This window comes from Ailuropoda melanoleuca, chromosome 10 (genome assembly GCF_002007445.2).
Source record: "Ailuropoda melanoleuca isolate Jingjing chromosome 10, ASM200744v2, whole genome shotgun sequence".
Lineage (NCBI taxonomy): Eukaryota > Metazoa > Chordata > Mammalia > Carnivora > Ursidae > Ailuropoda > Ailuropoda melanoleuca.
In genome coordinates, this window is record NC_048227.1 from 74,556,469 (window position 1) to 74,579,529 (window position 23,061).

The 23,061-nt window shown below is 40.7% G+C and overlaps 1 protein-coding gene across 1 annotated transcript in view; it reads right to left on the minus strand.

The window, feature by feature from the left end:
• SOGA3 (SOGA family member 3) overlaps positions 1-22,303 on the minus strand; it is a 50,501-nt gene extending 28,198 nt beyond the window's left edge. The window contains exons 1-4 of the mRNA XM_034670777.1: positions 21,502-22,303; positions 18,413-19,521; positions 17,758-17,952; positions 15,821-15,979 (exon numbers count right to left, since the gene is read on the minus strand). Coding sequence (XP_034526668.1) covers positions 15,821-15,979; positions 17,758-17,952; positions 18,413-19,504 — 1,446 coding nt within the window. The 5' untranslated portion in view covers positions 19,505-19,521; positions 21,502-22,303. The remainder of the gene's footprint in view (positions 1-15,820; positions 15,980-17,757; positions 17,953-18,412; positions 19,522-21,501) is intronic.
• Positions 22,304-23,061: the final 758 nt, after the last annotated feature.

A 23,061-nucleotide genomic window follows, 5' to 3' on the forward strand; every position in this document is an offset into this window, starting at 1 on the left:
AAATATGAAGCTATCACTTTCTCCCTATTAAAATGTACTTGAAGGCCAAGATAAAAATATAGATGTGGTAACACTGGAAACTAAAGTTAACAGTCAAGCATCTTCCAGAATCTGAGAAAAATTTCCCTTAATAACAGTATCAATGGAATGCAATGAAGGAACATACTATATCTTACAAGTAACGTTAACTGTCTGAAACAGAAGAAATGGAGACCAATCAAAACCAGACATCCCTAATTCTTAAAAGGTTAAACACAAATTTACCATATGATCCAGCAATCCCACTTTTAGATGTACACGCAAGAGGAATGAAAACCTATATTCACAAAAGGATTTACACAAGAATACCCTTAAAAGCATTATTCCTAATAACTCAAAATTGGGAACAACCCAAATGTGCATCTACTGGTGAATGGATAAATATGGATAAATAAAATGTGGTACCCCCACCATACTATAATATCCAGCAATTTAAAAAAGAAGGAATGAACTACTGATACGTGATAAGACATGGATGAGCCTCACTTATGTTAAGTGAAAGAAGCCAGACAGACACATACTGTATGATTCCGTTTATATGAAATGTCCAGAACAGGCAAATCAGTAGGAAGAAGAAGTGGATTCGTGGTTGCCTGGAGTAGCAAGAGGGAGGGAAGGAACGGGGAGTAACAGTAAGTGGGCATGGGGGATCTTCTAAGGTAATGAAAATGCAAATCTCTTGTAGTAATTGTAAGCCTTGGAAATGTTACTTGGAGATCACTGAACTGTACAGTTGGAATGGGTTAATTATATGGCATGTAAAACATGGCTCAATAAAGTTATTAAAAAGCAAACAACTGGGCAGCCAACACTTCTACGTCCCAGCCCTACTTTCTCCAACACACGCATAAATATTGCACAGATCCTGCTTTATCATGTGTCTGGAGAAAGGGCCTGACTGATTTGCAATCAGCAGCTCTCAGGTTATGAAAACTCCAATGCTCCGATACAAGTAGGAGCCAAGCAGCAAAGGAGCTAGACGATTAATTGTGCGATGAATCATTAGATAGGTTCTTTTCCTATCCAGGGCTTCATGGATAGAACCACAGGGAGAAAAGCCTTGGGAACACCCAAATTGAGGTTTCTTGGTTTTCACATACTACTGGTAAAAAAAAGAACAAGATTTTTCTAAGATTCAAATTTTCCCCCTCGTCAGCATGCCTGAGTGCTGCAGTACTAGCCTTTCTCGTGTTCCTTCTGGACAGGCCAGAACTAGATAAAGGTCTACCAGCCATGAGATGCTGGATTGCAGCTGCGTGTACCAAGCTGTGCGACAGCTTTGCATCTGAAAACAAGCAGTCTCGAGAGGGACTACGAACTAGTGACAGAGTGAGTGCGTCTTGAGACAACACTGAATTTAAAAGGAAAGTCTGACATTCAATGATATTTTTTAAAAAGAAAAAAAAAGTAGAAAAATAAAAGTGCACTGGACAAAGGCATTTCAGTGGGGAAAGGTTAGTCTTCTCAAGAAATGGTGCTGGGGTCATTGGAGATCCATACGCAAAAAGATAAATTTAGATGCCTAACTCGCACCATACACAAAAATTAACTCAAAATGAATCATAGGCTTGAATGTAATCGCTAAAACTCGTAAAACTCTTAGAAAAACAATAGAGTGATTTTCCTGTAGGTTAGGCAGAGATTTCTTAGAAGTGACACCAAAAGCATATGTGATAAAAAAAATTCATAAATTGGACTCCATCAAAATCAAAAATTTTTTCATTGCAGAAGACATTATAAAGAAAGTGAAAAGGCAAGCAACACAGAAAACATTACAAATCATACATCTAATAAAAAAAAGTGTACCAGAATATATATAGTTTAGATATTTATTTTTTTAAGAGTTTAATTAAGCCCAGTGTAGGGCTTGAACTCACCACCTGAGATCAGGCCCTGAGATCAAGAGTTGGATGCTTAACCAGCTGAGCCACCCAGGCACCCCCAGAATAAATAGAGTTTGAGTTAGAACTCAAAATAAGTAGACAAATAATCCAATTTAACTGAACAAAAAATGGAATAGATATTACACAAAAGAAGATACATCAATGGAAAATAAGCACAGGAAAAGATGTTCGATGTTGCTAGGGAAACACAAATTTAAGTTATAATGACATACCACTTAACGTTCAATAGAATAGCTATAATAAAAAAGATAGGCAATAAGGTTGGCAAGGATGTTGATAAATTGAACCCTCTTTTGCTGGTAGAATGTAAAATGGCGCAGGGGCTACCAGGGTGGCTCAGTCAGTTAAGCATCTGACTCTTGATCTTAGCTCAGGTCTTGATCTCAGGCCTGTGATTTCAAGCCCAATGCTGGGCACCATATAGGGCATGGAACCTACTTAAAAAAAAGAAGAGGAAGAAGAAGACAATCAAATGGTATCACACCAATTAAAAAAAAATGGTCCAGCCACTTTGGAAAAACAGTTTGGCAATTTCTTTAAAAAGTTAAACATAAATTCATCATATGACCCATAAATTTCTCTTAGATATCTACCCAAGAGAAATCAAAAGATAGGTCCACACAAAAACTTGCATGTGAATGTTCATAGTAGCATTATTCATAAAAATGGAAAAAAACACTAATATCCATCAACTGGAGAATGGATAAACAAAGTGTGGTATATATGTATATATGTATGTATATATATACACTCATACACACAGAATCAAATATTATTTGGAAATAAAAAGGAATGAAGTATTGATAAAAAAAACATTAGGCTCAATGAAAGAAGCCAGATGCAAAAGGCCAAAAATTGTATGATTGTAATTATATGAAATATTCAGAAAATACAAAGCAATAGATTTAGAAAACAGATTAGTGCTTGAGTGGGGTTACAAGTGAGAACTGGAGGTGACTGCAAGTGAGCACGATAGACGAATGATCTAAAATTGTATTGCAGGGATGCTTGCACAACTCTCTGTACACTTACTAAGTCATTAAATTGTATACTTAAAACGAATTGGTGGTATGCAAATTATACCTCAGTAAAGCTGAATACAATAAAATGTATTAAGTAAACTAAGAAAAATGTATTCAGCTAAAGAGAAAGAAAAAAACCAAAAATATATGTTTGAAAGCTATTTACTCTGGAAAACAGAAGGCAGCTTTAAAAATATTGTATTCTTAATAAGATAATGGACATGGCCTCTGTGAACTAAAAACAGAAGGTCATAGAGGAGATTAAGATCTGAAGACTGAGAAGCTGTTGGGAATAAGAAAACTCACAGAGGACACTAAACATCAATGCAAGAATTAGGGAGTCCCTGGGTAGCTCCGCTGGTTAAGCATCTGCCTTAGGCTCAAGTCATAATCCCAGCGTCTGGGGATCAAGCCCCATATCGGGCTCCCTGCTCAGTGGAGAGCCTGCTTCTCCCTCTCCCACAAACCTGGCCCCCGCCACCCCACCCGCCCATGTGCTCTCTCCCAAATACATAAATAAAATATTTTTTAAAAAGAATACTTGTATGTGTTTGAGAATATAACCTTAAATTTAATGTAAAAATTAAATTTTGCACTGGAGTCTTCAAAGAGCACAACCGACACAGCAGAAAATTAACTTAATGATACTGAGAACAAACTTGAGAATTTGCCTGAGGACACAGGTGAAAAGGACAATAAGAGGGTGAAAGGATGAGAAGTAGTAGGGGGTACAAAGTGAACAAAATACAGCACATGTGATTGTCAAGCCTATACTACAAGAAAGCTTCTCTGAGATAATTTAAAAATAAGCGTTCATTTTCAGATCAGAGAGTTTACATGTTCCAGACATATAAACAAAGACCATCACCTAGATATGTCCTGGCGATATTTTTGAACTGGTTATTCTCCTTAGCTATCCAGACTCGTTCCTGCCCCTTCTCGGTCCTGCTCTGTGCTTCAGGAGGCTGACCTCTGCACACTTCTTTACCTCTCTTCCCTTCCCTGCCAGTTGCCTTCCAGCTGGGTTTGGCCAATAGAAGGCACTGGCAGAAATGCTGAGGGATGGAGGAGAGAGAGTGGAGGTATTTCTCCTCACTCCCTCACTTTTTCTTTTTCTTTTCTTTTTTCTTTTAACTGGGCCTATATATTTTTTTAATTTATTTTTTTATTAACATATTATGTATTATTGGTTTCAGAGGTACAGGTCTGTGATTCATCAATCTTATATAATACCAAGTGCTCATTACAACCCATGCCCTCCTTAATGTCCATCACCCAGTTACCCTATCCCTCCACCCTTCCCCTCTCCAGCAACTCTCAGTACTCCCTCACTTTTTCAACCCGCTATCTCAGCAGTAGCTCCGACATGTCCAGATGACAGCTCCCACAGGGTGGACCCCCCCGCCATAGTCCCAGTCTCACCAGCCCCTGGAACACCATTCCCTCAGCAGCGTCTACATATCTAGAGGTGGTGCCCACATTAAGAGCGTGTTTTCTGAATCCTGCCCACACCACTGTGAGGAATCCCTTATATAGGATCCACCTAGGGTGACTTTCCTTTCCTACTGGACAACCGTGATTGATACGGAGCGTAAAGAAAAATATCCATAACTATGTAGCGAGAACACAATCTGACCTACAAAGGAATCAAAGTCAGACCGATCTCATATTTCTCCACTGAAAAGCAAATGCCAAAAGATAATGGAACAGAATATATGATGTGAAAAGAAAAAATTTTCACTCGCTAGTGCCATTCTGCCATTTCTGTGTGAAGTCAGCCACATGCTATTTTCAAAAGTACAAAGGGTCAAAAAGTATAACATCTACAATTTTCTTCCTGTAAAAAAAAAGTCAAGATCATTATCTAATCCAATTAAAGATTATTTAAAACTGAGGTTTCAAAAATGTAGTCGTGGTTTAAAATCACTGATAGTAAGTATTGAAGTTGGAGATAACATTGTTTGAATGACATATGAAGCAAGAGATATTCTTTAAATTGAAACTATATACTATACCGTAAGTAATAGTAACAATCTTAGTTCATAATCCTATGTTAGATTAACAAAGACCAAACAGTAATCCAAGAAAGAATTCTTAATTCCTTGTTTTATTCTTGAATTTGGTAATCGGGAAAATTGAGAATCATACATGTATTACCAAAAAACCCCCCACAAAACCACTTTAAAGTTAATACTAGTAGAATTAAAAATAGAATAACTACCTTCCAAATCATTACAGAACATAATTATTCTACTTTAAATGTAGCCATACCTCTAAAAGAAATTAATCTGATAGCTATATTTTATCCTCAAAAAACAACACTTTCCATAAAACAGATCCTTCTAAACACATACAGATGGCTACCATTTGATAAAGTTCTATGAAAATCTCTTCTTCCATGTGCAAGGAGGCAGTAGATACAACCACATGCCAACATGTTAGTCACTTATTATGCACGTGAATACAATAATCAATTGGGCTGTCTAATTATTTCTGCTATTTTTCAGGGTTCCTGGCCAATAGAATGGTAAGAACGTTTACTTTGTGAAGGAAAGAAAAAATAATGTAGTTAATTTTATTAACCACTTACCACCATGATTAATTGGCTAGACAAATTGGAAATAACTGAGCTAGCCAGCAGAGGAATATAGAATACTTTGAATTTTTAATTTTAATTGCTTCTGAGTTGAATCACACTGAATATAAATGGTCCCATTAAGTGAAATATATAAGTATAAAATAGAAAATGTCAGGAGAGAAGCTAAATGACATCTTTAAATGTCATCTTCAAATGTCATTTACCATCTGGATAAAGATCAGTTTAACTGACCCTAAAATGTAAAAATGGAATTAGAATGGAGACATCAAATAAGTGACTGTATTTCCATTAAAATGCAATGAAGTCTAAAATCTTCAAGATATAACTGAATTTTCAATTTAGAAAATACTTCCTAATATACAGTGAAATTGCACGTTATATTTACTCAAATGTAACACGAGTATTAGAAAACAAAGGAACCTAGTAAATTCTAATTTAAGAGCTAAAGATGAGCTCCTCTGACAGCAGTCACATCTTCCCAAATGCCTCTTGCCCAAGCAGTTACAGTTTTTGTATCTGTAACAGTCTCTCTGTGTGAACAAAATAGAAATACAGTTAAATTCAGAGAGCTTAGAATTATCTACGGAGGCACTAAAAGGCACAAAACAATCTAAAGTATCTTGTGTTAGAAGACAATAGCCCTCCTCTCTCTGCTAGGATGTTTCTCTTTATGAAAAATATGTGTAGAGCAGCCAAGGTAGGAGAGACATTCATCCAGACAAATCAGCGATCAGCGCTGCCGGGGAGTGCAGGGGCAGATGGTCTAGCTGCACTGTCCGCACGTCCCTTCAGACCTCTGCAGATGTGAAGTGCTGGATGGTGAAGCAGTCAGTTCTGAGGACATGCCTCGTGGGAGAAGGAATGGGACGAGTGGAAGAAGTTAGAATGGCTTTACAATGAAGGCACCTATAAAGGGGAACTTCACGGTCGTACGCACTCAGGGGGAAAGAGAGCAGAAGTGTTTCAAAGCCCTGTGTAAAAGAATTGGAGTCCTGGATACATCTAAATTTCACTCTCATGGACTCAAACATTCTAAGAGGTAAGTCTTAATCAGTGAATCTAGAACCATGTGATAATGACAAGAGCATCTGAAGTCTGATGTCTATACCACCTTATGGTTTATAAGACGTGCCACACATAGTCTCTTCTGTTGTTCTTGCGAATGGACTGAAGAGGGTAAATAGTTATTTTCCTTTAAGAGGTGATTAAGTTGAGAGTCAGCTATTACTGATCTATCTGAAATAACACAGGAATGAAAATCTGTAAAAAGAAGAGATGATACCAACAGACCCGAAAATTTGTTTTTTAGCCCTGTGTTCCCAGTTCCTTCTTTTTTTTTTTTCCTCCAAGAATTTCCATTCTGTGAGATAAAACAGAGTTTGCCTTTGGATACCTTGGAAGTNTCTTGCGAATGGACTGAAGAGGGTAAATAGTTATTTTCCTTTAAGAGGTGATTAAGTTGAGAGTCAGCTATTACTGATCTATCTGAAATAACACAGGAATGAAAATCTGTAAAAAGAAGAGATGATATCAACAGACCCGAAAATTTGTTTTTTAGCCCTGTGTTCCCAGTTCCTTCTTTTTTTTTTTTCCTCCAAGAATTTCCATTCTGTGAGATAAAACAGAGTTTGCCTTTGGATACCTTGGAAGTATTCTCTCAATACTTGCTTAGTGCATTTTCTAAACGTATGCTAGAGGTACAGAACTTGGGAGACTGTAGGAGAATTGAGGTCCCTAAAGAGGGCAGGGTATTTGCGGGTCCGGAAGAAGATAGAGGTGCTTGTGGAAGGGGCGCCCTGAGTCCCAGTAGTTTTGCCAGTGGAGACTATGGGCTTGGGGGCAGGCGGACCAGTGTGGACCCTGCCTGCTTACTAGTGATATTAACTTTGCTGAGCCTTAAGTGTTTATCCCTAAAATGAAACTATTTTTTAAAAGATTTATTTATATGAGTGAGAGAGAATGGGGAGAGCAGCAGAGGGAGAGAATCTCCAGCAGACTCCCCACTGAGCACAGAGCCAGATGCGGGGCTCAATCCCACAACCCATGAGGTCATGACCTGAGCTGAAACCAAAAGTCGAATGCTTAACTGACTGAGCCACCCAGGTGCCCCTAAAATGACACTATTAACAACATCATTATACATAAAGTAGCTGGACAGTGATTGGCTTCTAATTAGCACTCGGTGTTGGTAGCGGTTGAGTACCTGCAGGCCTGGGGTAATTTTCCTTATCTGTTCAGCCAAATTAACTGCTGAACTGACTATCCCAAACATCGAAGATTTAAAGCAAATAGGTGGATAGTCTTTGGAAATGACAAGATCTGCAGTCTTCTCTCATTCTCTAAACCTGCATTTCGTATTGTCTCACCAAACGATATAGAAGTCAAACGCAGAGCTGATGTGTAGGGTGTCAGGGTTGTCTTCTGGTTGTTGTGCTCCCGTCCTCATTCCCCCTCCCAAAAAGCCTATGAGACCTTGTTCAAGGAAGACTTGTTGCTTCTGGGGAATAATGGGTTTAAGAGAAGCAAGGTAGAGGACTAGAAGTTTCTAAGAGATAGCAAAGTCTCAAGAGATCTCTAATTCTGGAAACAGGGTGAGGCCGGATTTCCTCATTCATTTCCCTCGTATCTTGTTTGGATTACACTAGGCACCATGGAAAGAGCTCTGTTTCTGAATCATATTTCTTGTTCTCCACAAAATAGGGCCTGAAACGCCTCTCCTAATTTCCATACATTCTCTCACTCAAAAGTATTTATTGTTTGCGGCCTTTGTGTCAACAATTTCTGGTTGTTGTGGACATGATCATGAGTGAGACAAGATTCGGTTCTTACTCCCAGGGGGTTTACAGTCTAGCGTGGGGAGAAAGATATATACAAATTAAATATGGAATAACGGTTGTTCTTATATTGCAGAAGAATATGGTCAAATTGATTAAAGGGCAGGCACTGAACTGGATGTTGAGGGTGCTACAGTGTTCAAAGCCAGGATCAGCCCCAGCCTCATAAGTTTTCCATTCCGAATCATGAACATCGAAGTATTCAGTATAGTAATGCATGTGTGTAAATATTGTCAAAGTGCAACTTCTACAAGGCTGTCTTTTCTATCAGAAAGTAATTAACTGGAGGTCACCGGCTACCCTCATGGTTACACTAACTATTATCTTGTTATATACACGATATATATGCTCAATAAATGTTTGCTAAATTAAAGTCAGACCAAAGTTTTTGGTTTTTAGCCTCGAGGAAAATGCTGAGGCAGAGAGATGCTATTTTCTGCCTCACTAGAAGCAGGGCCCTGCTCAGGCAGTCAAGGGTAGAGGGGAGTGGTAGAGAATAATGTCGTGAATTACGGCCCCAAACCTAAAGGCACCACAGGGACTAGCTGGGTCACAGCTATACCCACTGGAGTCCCTTAAGGAAAGGACTAGGTTGTTTAATGGAGGTCAGTTCTATGTGAGGACTGGCCGATGACTGCACTCATTTAGTACAAACTCTGAGTTTAAGGCAACCCCCTGAAATCTGTGCCTTTGCATCCTCTAGGTGGTCTTTATGCCCATACTACAGTAGGCAATACATTACTATTCAATAAATATCTGTTGACTGAATGAATGAAAAAAATAATTACAGTAATAAAAGTAATAGTGAAACTGACTGGCATACCTGACTATAAATAAAATTTTGGGGGAGAACAGAGATGAATAATAAAGTAGAAAATGACATTTTTATAGGAATTTTTGAGAGTATTTAGTTTAACTTCTACATTTATGAACAGAGACTATGCATTTCAAGTTAATTGCTCAATGTCACAGGGAATGAGAGGCAGGCCTCAAAGTCAGTTTCCGGACGCCATGACGTGTGAACTTTCTAACAGACCACACTCCAATTCATAGCTAATGACAAAATGTCTAAATGTTATTTTCCGCAAAAGTGTAACTCTTAATTTATTGATTGTATAGATGAGAACTGACAGTTGTTACGAAGGCTCAGCCATCCACCGGTTGTCATGTGAGCCATCCACTGGCTGTTTATAATTGTGAACATTTTCCTGTACTAGGATTAATTTTCTTCATGGTTGCTCGGAAGGCCTCCTAATGAATTTGGTACTGCCTCCATATCCAGTCACAGTCAGAAAGTAATTTCTCTCAATTTTTCTCTCCCTGCCTTGATTGCTACTGAGCTCAGAGCTGTTTCACAACAATGCACATCCCTTAGATTAAGTTTTCCTTCCTCTTCCTGGAATTCTCATTTGACCAAAATTGTAAACCCTTATTTCAAGGGTTATGATTTATTGAGAACTGTTTCAAATTCCCTTTTAAGGTAGGTTAGAGAAAGAAGTTGGAGAAGTAAACAACTCCTTAATATCTGTATAGGTAAAGTACTTCCATGGAGATATTTAACCATATATAAGCTGTTCATCTCTCATACACAGGTCCCTCAAAGTTCAGCCTAGAGCCCCAGGACCTCTGTTTGACTGGCAGAGTCCACAGCTGGAAACTTAGCTCCTATCAATATGGTTTATCAGCAAATGCAACAAACATTTCAACATACTTTTTTTTTTTTTTTAAGTAGGCTCCATGCCCAGCATGGCGCCTAGTATGGGGCTTGAACTCATGACCCTGAGATCAAGACCTGAACTGAGATCAAGAGCCGAGTGCTTAACCAACTGAGCCAGCCAGGCACCCCTCAACATACATTTATTGAACAATTTCTATGAAGCCATGCCATTGAAAACATCAGAACTAATAAATATTTGAAATGGGAACTGAATAATCAAAAGGAGATGCTTAATTAGGTAAAATTCATATTTATATAGCGCCTTACTGCTTTAAGAATATAAAGTTCAAAATGCCAGCCAAGACACAAACTGGCTATAGGAAGAATCCTTACTTTCAAAGCTTTGAAACCCTTGCTCTCTTCATTCAAATAAACAAAAATTTGATGTTTACAATAAAAGTTCAATATGTTTCAGAAAATACTCCACCAACAGGGACTGTCTCACCAGCAGGGATTTGCTTTTACTGGGGGCTTGGCATGTGGGTAAAAGAAAAGAGCCACTAATACACAACTGAGTCTTGGGAATCACTTCAGAGTGCATACAACTGCAGATGCAATTTCATGGGAAAAAATCCAATGGAGTTTATAAATTCTGAATAAATACATCTTTGAAAGTACATTCACTACATACGGTAAACTAGAAAACAGGTTTCCTCTGTTTACCAGGCACATTGGTTTTTGCTTTTAACTTAGTCCGTATTATTCCTGCTCAAGTTACTCAATAAACTACAGCCTCTGAGAAGATGTGACTAAAGTAATAGTTTTTAATTGATATATTTAAAACTATTTATGACAATTTCATTTTAAAATATCAATGACTGCTGTTCTATTTTTCAAATTACAACTACCAGAACCAGGGGAAAAAAATATTTGAATGTCAAAGAAATTCCCCCTTAAACCTGTCTCTTGGGTTGCTGCTTTGCTGATTTATCATTTCATTTTTGCACTTAATAACTTAAACATACCCTATCGACACCAAGTAAAGTTACACTCATTTCTTAATTTTACATCGAAAAATAAATAGGCCATAGTAAACATGCAGGGACCAGCATTTGTTTAGTAAAGTGTTCTGTCGGTAAAGAGAGTCTGAGTAAACAGATATATTCTTTGTGTACTTAAAAAAAAGAGATACTACTGTTGAAATTTATAGTACTAATTATTTTTGTGTTCTAGAATGAGAGTTCACTGTAATAGATAGGGTATATTAACCACGTGCACAGAAAATAAAAGTCCCAAGATAAATAGTGCTATTGCAGTAGGCAAGTTAAGACCTCTGTGGCAAAGACCAAGGAAAGTTAAGAAAATTATTTTAAGACTCTTGTGTGAGGTTAAGGGATGAAACAATACAAAGAGGATAGATTCTGAAATAAAAAGGATCAAATAAACATTTCTCATTATCATCATCATCACCATCATCATCATCTCAGTTACTCTTTCTTCCTTTCCATCTTCAAAGGTCCTTGTTGGACCTTTCCTCAAATGTCTGTCATCAATGCTTCTCCAACAGGCAGATCTTAAAGGCAACATGAGAAGACCCCTCCCTTCTGAAGAGCACATGGGTTTCAAAGCTCTCAAAGTAAAGTTTCTTCCTACAGCAGCAGGACTTTATGAAGGGCAGTGACCTTCAATTAACTGTAGCAGAGACTCATCCCTCACAGAGCCTCCTCCATATCCTCACTTTATGCTATTTGTGCATTAACTTGTCCTGGCATTCACACTACGAGCTAGTTGTAGTTTCCATGAAATAACTTTTGCCGAAACCTGTCTCTGATTGCTCGTGATGCTGAAAGACCATCATTTTCCCTGGGTTACATAAAAGTAAAGGCATTTTTCTACTGCAAGAAAGCATAATGGTAGTAGCAATCAATGTTTTGTAATCGGATGAGAATACCATTAAGATTCTAAGGCTGCATCCTAACAGGTCCCTCTAGTTTGCAATTGGCAGAATACCAACTGTTTCCGTACAAGCGATGAGTTGCAGTAGACTCAACTAATTACCTCCATTCTGCCTCTACTCAGCTGTTCTTACCCCCAGTGCCTACTCTGTACTCTCAGAGGAAGAAGATAAGCAGATGGATGTGAGCAGGTGCTTAGGACCTTGTGCAGCCACTAGCCTCGAGAGCAATTGGTCAACACCCTTGAAGCCAATTAAACTCTTAGTAAATGGTTTCCAAACTCCAGCAGATGACCTATCGGTCCCAGTTGTGCTGTTCAACATCTATATGACTCCATATATGAAACTAAAAACTTCTGAGAGTTAGAGGATTGCTTCTTTCTAGTATATTCTACTTAACATTTTATGATTTTACTCCATAACTTGTGTCTTTTCTTCATAATGGAAAGTTTGGCCTCGTTCTATTTTCTCCACTGATTAGAATGCCACAAAGGGATGACAGTTGTGTGGTTAACACTCACCAAGGACTTGAATATGCTTTCATTTTACAACCAAGGAAGCAGATGATTAACTGAAGCTGTCACAGTAATACCAGGCCAACTCAGGCTTCAAACTCACAGCTCCTTCCCCACATAGTGAGACACTTATTACTGCAATTCAGTTTTAATATTGATCTTCTTGGAAAATAACAAAATTACCCTTCCAAGAATCTCATTTTAATGAAACACTTCTGATTTCCAAATATATTTTTAAACTATCTTTTCTATTCCCGACCCTTTTCTGAACACTATGAAGGTCAACCTCAAATGAATGATTACAGAGCTTCCCTGACAGAATATTTTTCATTTTTCTTTTATTACATTTAGAATCCCCCAGATCTTTATCTTCCACTCTCTTGTCCTTCCTCTCTATTTCTATTTCTTTTCTCCACTCCCAACCACCTTCTCAAACTGGGACGCTAAAATCGTAGAGCCCATCTTTTTAATCAAAGGTTACTTTAAAAGCTGATATTCTGAATACATGCTGCTAAATTCCCTACACTTTTTTTGTTGTTGTTGTCGTCTCTAATTAGGGACCGGAGTTCGGCTTTTAGAACTCCAAGGAGAATGTGAATTTCCTTTTTGGCATGAACATATACCCACATTGCTTGCTGTTATAAGAGTGTTTTCCCAAATCAGAGTCAGAGTCCTGAAGGAAGAAATAGTTATAGGGAAGGGTGTAGGGAACAGAATCAAGGAAATGCATCTTTACAATGATTCTCCTGAGGACATTCTCAGGTTCTAGCCCTTCTTCCCGGTAGCCAGACTATTCTGGCTTTCATTTTACAAGAGGAGAGGTCCCAACTCTCTGGCTAATGGACAGTTAGTCTGCAGGCATTTTACCCTTTTCAGGACACAGTATGAAATCAGAAAACTCTTACGCCATTCTTAAATCCAACTTCCAGATATTTACTAAAAAAAATTCACATGATACCAAATCACAAAGTATTTCTCTTTTATTCCTGGTAGTCAAATGAAGTTTGTTTTGACTTGAATGCTCTTAATTGTATAAACAAGGAATATGGGAGGAGGCAAGTGAGGTGTGGATGTGGAACGGAGCCTAATGCAACTGACAATGAACTTTCTCTTTGCTTGCCTATAGGAAGGTGTTTAATAGCTATGGTTATAGGATGAATTGGGTCCCCTCAGTTCACATGCTGAAGTTGTAACCCCAAGTACTACAGAATGTGACCTTTTTTGGAGATAGGGTCTTCACAGAGGCAGTCAATCTACAACGTACAACCTACGATTAGGGTCCTAATCTACAATGATGGATGTCTATAAAAGGGGAAATTTGGACACAGGCATCTATAGGGAGGAGGCAATGTGAACATGAAGATAGCCATCTACAAGCCAAGGAGACAGGCCTGGAACGGATCCTGCCCTCAGAGGGAATAAACCCTGACCACACCTTGACTTTGGACTTCCAGCTTCCAGAACTGTGAGAAAATAAATGTCTATTATTTATACCACCCAGTTGGCGGTACTTTGTTCCAGCTCCCTAGTGAACTAATAGAGCTTCCTGTTTCATTGTTTTCCTGAAAATTAAACTTTCGTTTTTTGACACACTTCAACTGTACATTATTGTTTAAGAAACGTATACTTACCTAATTTCATAGTTAATCTTTTAACTTTAGGGAAAAAAATCTATGCTACTCTTTAAAGATAACGTCCTGGATGATAAAAGTCATGATAGCTGCGGGAGATGTTGAGAATCATTGAAACATCTTAGAACTGAATTAACTGAGGAAAATTTGAAGCCTTTTAAGTCACCCAGTTAGTTACTGGTAAAGATGGTCACATGGCTCCCAGTTTCCATGTTTTCCTCCTGTAGCACACGGCCATCCTTAGGTATCAGCCAAGAATTACATATCATGAAAATGGTTTTGCCCTAATTTGTCATGTTAAAAAATATTTAAAATCAGGATAATATAACAATAAGTAGAAACTCAGATCACAAAATAGTTTACCCCACTGAAACTATTTAATACAAATTCCTGACACATATTCCTAATCAGGCTTGATATTTTCACTGTTACATGGTAAATATATTTTTATACCCTATACCATTTGGAGATAAGTATAGCAATGAAAGGTGCAATATCTCAGTTAGTCCATGGAAAGATTAGGATTATCATTTAAATTCTGCATATTTAAGCAGAGGAAAATATCCAGAGGACCATGTGTGCATTTGCTAATTCTCAATAATAGGTTTCACAACTCACATTTCACATTTGCATGTACATTGTCAGCCAGTTTTCAAAGATGATTATTTTAATTCAAATTGCTAATTATCACAAAGCTAATTACTTCTTGATAAATCTTTTCTGTTTCTTTTCTTCTCCAATTATTTTCTTTGCTACTAATTTTGTTCTTTGAGAAACTTTAGGGAAAACATGGTAGAAACTTCAAATACCTGACATGGAAGAGGACCCTTGACAATTCTACCCTGAAGGGTAAGAACTAAGATGAATTGGTCAAGGTTACAATGAACTAGATTTCAACTCAAAACAAAGAAAATGTTTTAACAGAGCTATGCTGTGACAGAATTGGCTAATGCAAATGATCTTAAAGGTCAGTCACTGGTGATGTTCTAAGCATTAGATCATTTGGGGGTTTTGTCATTACGAAGATTCAGGCAGTGATTCGACTCAATTCAATTTGATCTGATTTGATTCAATTAAATGGTTTTTATGGCCATTATGTCCTAAAAGTCTGTGTTCCATGAACTCAGTAGTAATCACAGGACTAGCTCTTCTTTTTAACACAAGGCTTAGTCCTTCATACTCTTGACATCCTTTGTGTTTGGTATAGCTGTAAAATTTCTTTAACATAAATTTATGTATTTATTTGAGGGGGCTAGGGGCAGAGAGAGAGGGAGAAACCCAAGCAGACCCCAGGCTGAGTGCAGAGCCTGACGCAGGGCTCAATCCCACAACCCTGAGATCATGACCCAAGCCTAAACCAAGAGCTGGCAGTTCAACCGACTGCACCACCCAGGCGCCCCTCTTTAACATAAATTTAGAGTACAGGATGAAACCTCAGTCTGAGCTCATATATATCAAGTTAGAGGCAGGGGTGAGGTCAGTTTTTCTTTGCTACATATTAATTTAGTATGAAGTCACGTGTCTGTTAGTATATTGGGTGAGAACAACAAACTGTTCTATAATCATAAAAAACGGAATTATTTTAACAGTAATATTAGTCCTGGGGATTCTTTTCTAAAGAACTAAACGTATATGTAGCATACCGTGAGGTAATAGAATACTAACCTCCTTCATTTTTTCCAGTTCATTCTGTAAAGCTTGCTTTGCAATCTCAACTTCTATAAGCTGTTGCCTCAGTTTTTCATTTTCATCTTCTGTTGTTGTTCGCTTTTCTTCCACATTTTCCAATTCATGGTGAAGTCTCACAGATACATCCTTTGCAACCTAAATTAAAGTGTTTTAACAATAATATATAACTAAAGACAATACAATAAGTGGGCTAAAGTTATATTCACATTAAAACTACTAAGAGCCAAAAATAAATAAATAAATAAGAGTCAATACATAAATTGTTTCTACCATATACCAGTAAACTTTCCAGATGCTTTTTCTATAAGTCATTCACATATATAAATTATTTAACCCTCCAGCAATCCCAAGATATAGGGACTATTACTATTCCTACTTTATAGATGAGGAAAAGGAGTCTCAGAGATGTGAAGTAATATGTTCAAGGTCACAGAGCTAACTAGTGGTCAGGTAGTCTGGCTCTCCACTCTGTTCCCTTAACCTCTACGCTCACCATGGTCATAAATGTTCAACTGTGATTTATCTTGTGTAAAGAAATGTCACATATCTCCTGTAATTCTACAACATTAGTAATTTCCATTATCACTCATTTTAAAGACTGGAAAACAAAGTTTTCACAGGTGAGATGTGGGGCTTGAATTTTGATCCTATGATGTCAGGCGATTACTTTTAGGAAACATAGCAGTCCTTGAGATTAACTATTGTTTTGTTTTACAGGATACATTTCTGCCTTTTGCTTTGAGATCATCTTGGAAATTTTAGGGTTTGGAACAAAACCCTTTGGTGTAGTATTATGTAGTGGCTCAGAACATAGACTGTGGTTTTATACTGGGTGGGGAGACAGCCTGGCCACCTATTAGCCGATTACCAGGGCTGGGGGCTGGGCATTTTATCTCTGTAAAAGGTTCAGCTTCCATACAAGATGATCAAGATGATGCTATTAATAATCCCAGCCTCATAGGTGCTTTTTCTTTTTTTGGTCTTGAGCTAACATTTAGAGAGATAACTAACTCACTGTTAATATATATGAAAATGCTTGCCACAGTTCCTGGTGGATAGTGAGCACTCAACAAATGTTAGGAAAAGAAAAAAAAATAATATGACTTCATTAAGTTTTTCTCACAGGTTTCTTTAAAACAAATATAGGATAATTACACTTGATTTTCATATCTTGAGGAATTAAAATACTTAAAATTATGTTTGGCTGTCCAAGGTTATGAAGATAACATTGATTTGCATTGTCAGTGAATCTGCCTACAGTCAAACTACACTGAATAGACCACACCTACTTAAAAAACGTATTTCAAGGTTAAAATTTCTCCACTGGCGGAAATTCTAAAGGAACAGCTCCACATTAAGAATGAGGTTCTTTCATTTACTGCACTTGCTCTTTACTTCTCCAAAAGGGGCGGCAAGTTGGACAGATTTTCTTTCAGGCAGTTAGCAAAGTACCGAAAGGAAGCAGTCCTGGAGGAAGGAGGTTAGGGGGCCTTGCAGCGAGAAACCCTAACTCTAATACCTTCCCAATGCTGTTCCTATTCTGGCCTCCAATTCCTCTTCCTTCAGCAGTCTTTATCGCTCTGCTCTTGACTGCCCGATTTCACCTGCCCTCTACTTGAAGACAGCCTCTGGAGGCCGATCAACCAACGCGAGTCTGCGCTCTGCCACGCCCACGTTTCTGCCGGGGGAGGCGCCCTCCTCCCACCATCTCTGGAGGAGTCACCTTTACTCCCAAGAAAGCCCACAGAGCTCTCTTTCCGCAAGGCCTTCTACGCACACTAGACCCTTCAGACCCACTGGTCTGTTCTTCGCTTTCCCCTGCCTGGAACCTGATATTTCGTGTTTAGCGCTGCAGAACTCTGTCTTTGCTAATGACCAGCGAAGGCCTTTCCTCGCAAAGAGGTCCCACCTGCCGCTCCTTCGATTTCTCCAGTCTGTGCGTAGCGGAGCCTTTTGCGCTCGGCTTTGCGGAGGCGGTACTGCAGGATCCGGCAGTTTTTGTTGGCTCTCTCCAACTCGTGGCGCATTTCCTGCAGTTGACAGGCATCCTCCTCGAAGAAAGTGTCCCTCATCTCGTCCATCTCGGTCCTCAGCTCATCAATCTCGTTCTGAGGCGGTGACAGGCCGCGGGTCAAAATTAACCTCGCCCCCTGCCACCTGGACATGCACCGTATGCACCCCATCCCAACTCCAAATTCTCAGTTTTATTGCCCCCTCTCCATGAGACAAGAGTGACAGAGATGAATGAAGAAGAAACTAGAAAAACGGGCCTTCTTTTGGCCTTCTCGAGCTCTCCTACTCTACCTCTCTCCATGAAAAAGTGGGACAAATCATGGTAATTAGAGAAATGAAGGCCCAAATTTGGATTTAAATTAAAACCTGAGGCTACTAATCTTAGGCCGTTTTAAATCTAGAAAAGGCCTAGGAGGCCCCTCCTCTTCCTTCCTGTTCCCTTCCCTCTTTAAGGCCCCCTAACAGGTTAACAGCCTCTCACCCTCCCGGGACACGCCCTAATTCTCCGAGGCCCACACCGCCCCTCCCCCACCGGGTTCCCCCCACCCTTCTCACCTTGAGAGTCTCGTTCTCCTCTCGCAGCTTCTCCATCTCCTCCTGCATTTCTTCCTGCTCCTGGAGCTGCTGCGGGTGCGGCTGCGACGAAGGAGGCGCTGCCGCCTGCATGCCGCCTCCACTCGCGCTGCCCTCGGCGCTCTGCTGGGGGCCCTCCGCTGCCGCCGCCATTGGGGAGACGGAAGGGACTGCAAGAGGCTCGCAAATGGCAGGGGCGCCAGCGACCGGGGAGCTGCGGCTGCTGCTGCCGCCGTTCTTAGTGTGCATCTGAGCCGCGGCTGCTGCCGCTGCCGCCCGCTCTTTCTTGAGGTGGAACTGGATGAGCTCAGACTGCAGACATCCTTCCTTCCAGTAGCTCCCTCCGCCACCGCTGCCGCCCCCCACAACACCGCTTCCGGAGTTTCTGCTGCCTGGGCCTGGGGTTTTGCCCGCAGAGGAGGATGGTGAAGGGGAGGCCCCCTCCCCGCCGCTGCCGCCCCTCTGCTGAGTGCGTACGCCTTTCCCTCGCCAGCCCCTGGGCGGCGGCGGCGGCTGCGGAGCGCCCCCCTCCCTTTCCCCGGAGCCGCCGCCGGCTCCTCCTCCTTCCCCACCCCCTCCTCCTCCTTCCCCGAGCGGAGGGGGTTCCCCGAGTTTGGCGGACACTGGCTCTAGCTCCCGGGATGGCACCTCCGACGGGCCAGGCCTCCTGCCGCCCACTGGGGCCAGGGTCGCCGCGGGGGCCGCTTCAGCACCAGCCGCGAGATGGACAGCTCCCGGAGCGGCCCCTTTGGGCGCCAGGGGCGCAGCCTTCTCCGCCCCTCCTCCGCCTCCTCGGGCGCCGGTCGGAGGCACTGAGCGGCTCCCGGTCTTGTTGCCCTGCTGCTGCTGCAGCTGCTGCTGTCGAACAGAATTGAGTTTAGTGCCGGCCCCCACGGGGGACCGGGTGGTCGCGGTTGTCTGTCGGACCGAATTGTCCCTTAGTCTGGCAGGTGATTGGGCACGCTGCTGTTTTCTGCTGCTGCCCTCTGGGTGCAGTCGAGCCTCAGTGGCAGAGGTGGCCGCAGAAGCTGTGGCTGTGGCAGGGGCAGCGCCCCCCATCGGTGGCTGACTCATGGCGATCTAGGAAGAATCTACCAGATGAAATTTAGAATGGTCCATCACCAGATCATTCCCCTCCCTCCTCAAATCCACCAACCTTTCTTTCTAATCTGGGATAGAAACAAAAGAAGGGAAGTACACAACATGTATGTATTGTTACAGAGAGAAGGGTGATTTCCCCATAAAAGAGAAGCCCTAGAAAATAAGATTTGGAAAGCACTTAAAATAGAAGCCTCGAATTTAGGAATAGGACGCAGAATAGTCGATTTTCATTTTGCCCAGGGAGGCACCATCTCCATCTCACTCCATCTCAGTAAAATGATGATGATCTGAAATCAGCTGAACCTAACATTCTCACGGTAGCCAGTTCTGGCAATGGTAAGATATGGGTCAGGAAGGAATTGATGGGAAGGGAGATTAAAAAAAAAAATGAGGGGATAAAGTCAGGAAGAAGCTTCAGAAGGAAAAGGAGATGTCCACATGCTAGAGTTGAATACCCTACGTTTTCAACTTTGGTTTTCCTCCTTATTCAATCTGCATGTTAAAGCCTAGTTTAGTAAAGAACGTTTTATTTAATTACTATTCTCATTTAGAGGAAAGAGGTTATGATGTAGGTTCCTGGAGGAAATTTGCTGTGGATACATGGTACTTTTCTCAGACAGCTCTAACTTTTATTGTTGTTCTTTGTTAGAGAAATGTACCCATTTTCCTTTAGAACTAAAAATAAAAGTAATAAATGACTTTAAATCAACTTCAGTTTCAAGAAAGTAATGGCATTCAGAATCATCTATATGCTCTAGTTATAAGTAATCCTAAAAGTATTCTTCTTTAAGCTTTGGTAAATCATTTAAAAAATACTTTTGGAAAAGTTTATTGGTGGCTTTGCACAAATTCTTAAATTACAGGTGATGACTCTATGTTTATCAGAATTTTATTGTTCTTATGAGTCATTTTAGTTTTAAGTGTAATTGCTGGATAGAAAATATTTTCATTCTTAAACATCTTATAGGTAAAGTTTATATCATAGTTAAAGTACTTTTAAAGTGCCTGGTTCCTCCTATGGAGCCAAATTCTGAGACAGAATGACCCTGCACCTGAGAATCTGGTGCATCCTCACGGTGGCAAGATAAACCTCCATTGTGTATTTTTTCCAAGATAAATCCATCACTAGCTTTTAAAATCTGAAAATAGCAAGCCGTTGCCTCCTGGGCTCTTCTCCCTAGTGATCCAGCTACCTGGTCAGCTGTCAGTTTGGTGCTTTTCCTTAGACCTATCATCTCTCTTTAAAGCACTGAAAAGGGTATGACTAGGCAGAAAGTTCTGCTTTAACAAAAATCATCCTATTAGGAGAGGAGATGCTTGCCAGTTATTTTACTAGTATTATTCCTGTTATTGTCCATTTTAAGTATCATAACTTAGTGAAAGTGCAGCAATTCCTCATTTTATGAAGAAATATTACTGGGAGTTTCCTTCTGCACCTGCCTTTCTCTTTTTGGGATCTCCTTCCAACTCAGTTTGAAAAATAATAGCAAACAAAGAAGACACCAAGGGGGAAAAGGTTACCCATCAAATTATTTTCTACATGTTCTCCAGAGCCACATGCTCCTAGAATGTCTGGCCTAGTTCAACGGCATGGGTTGGTCACACTAATGTGGACCACTTAAACAAGCTATATTGCCAGTGCAACCTTATTTTTGTTTTGAATTAGGCATAATCACTCAGGAGCTGAGAACCACCTGATAACGTTTAAATTCGGCCCCCAGACTGCTCTAACCCAGGAGAAAGCTCAGGTTCCAGGAATTCGGCTCCCATAGTCAAAGGTACCATGCTGTCACGTGATTCTCACAAAGTGACAAGATGCTGTGCCTCTTCAAGGCTTCCCCCGTAGAAATCGCCAACCAAGCAACCCCGGATGGGCACAAACCAACAAATTTAATCTCCAATTTTATCTGCCCACTGACCCACCCCATCTCTCATCCCCATCCCTTTAGAAATCCAGAAGAACTGCTCACTTCTCTGCAGACGCGATGTTTGGAAGTTGATGCAAATCAACAGCGCTTTCCTTCTGATCCTCCGGCGACCTCAGGCTTTATTTTTATGTCATTGAAAGGCAAGGAAAGTTTAACTTCGTAGTATTATATGCGACTTTTTGGCTGAGCACGACTTTGGGCCCTCTCGCCCCAGTTCCACACCCACTCGATTTCTCCAAACAATGGCGATAACGTGCAGGCTCGGCGGCCCTCAGAGCCGATTACTTCCCTAGGTCGGCGACTCGGCTGGAGCTGCGGCTCGGAACAGGCGAACACGCGAGGTACCAAGCGGTGCCAGACGCTCCTCAGGAAGTGCACTGATATTCATGAGCTGACCTCACCGGACTGGGCAGGGGAGAGGGCGGGATTGCAAAGGAGGATAGGGTAGAAGTAACCAAAAAGAGGCTACTTTCAAGAGGAAAGAGAAGGCCGGGACGGGCCGGGGGCTGGGGGTGATAGGGTAGGTGACAAGAAGACAAAAAGGCCTGAGCCACACCCGAGATGGAAGATCGTAGCCGCACTCAAAGTCCGCGCCGCGCTCCGGTGTCCTGTACTTGGCAGAGGATTCCAAAACCGCTCGAAATCGGATGCACTGGGTTTCTGCAAAGCTTTGTCCTGGACGGATCAATTTCCATCAATTATTTACTTGAGCTCTTTTCTCTGGGAGGCGTATTCGAACAGCCTTCCGGGCGTGACTGACGTCTCCTGATGCAGCTGCGAGGAGCCGGCGGGCGGCTGCTGGGAGTTCTCTTTGTTCGCTCACTTTAATTCTCGTAGAGCTCTCCACGCGGTGCACCTTCCCCACCCCCACCCCGGGCGGAGTCATCAGACGTCGCTTCCCCGAGTAGATAATGGTTGCCAGACCCACCGTCCCACAGACAAAGGGCTCTTCTGATGCCACCACCAATTTAGTGCAAATCGAATAAATATCTGTTTACAGAGATCGTTTACAGCCGGGGTTGCCCTCGGTATATATTCTCCCCTTTATTAAGTTCTCGTTTCTACTGTGAATACAAGAAGCAATTGCTAGAATCCATAATCTTTATAGTAGGGCATATGGTTAACAGCAATCATCGAACGTTTTTATAAAACAGGAGATTAAAGGACATTCAGGGAGGAAAGGAGGGAATTCAGAATATATGTCTTTACAATGTACACTAATTCGTACTGTTCCACAATAATATTTTAAAAATCCGACTGGAAAATTTTTTTCCTTCCAGTCTTTTTTGGGGGGGAAGAGGAGTGGTATGAAGGTCTCTGTCGTACCTCAAAGAATTCCTTGGTGAACTTGAAGATGAGAATAAAAGTAAACACTGCGTTAGAAAGTGTATTTTTTGTTTTAAATTTTTCTCATATTAATATGTGGTTTTGTAAGTAAAAGGAGGTCAATATATTATTTTTATGCTAACATGAATTTTAGTGTAAGATTTTACTGAGTGTAAGATCTTGCATCAAAAATGAAATAATAATTTAAGAGTAGTTTGCATACAAGCAACATAATTACAACAAAATAAAAAGATGTTAAAGCCCTGGTGATTAGTA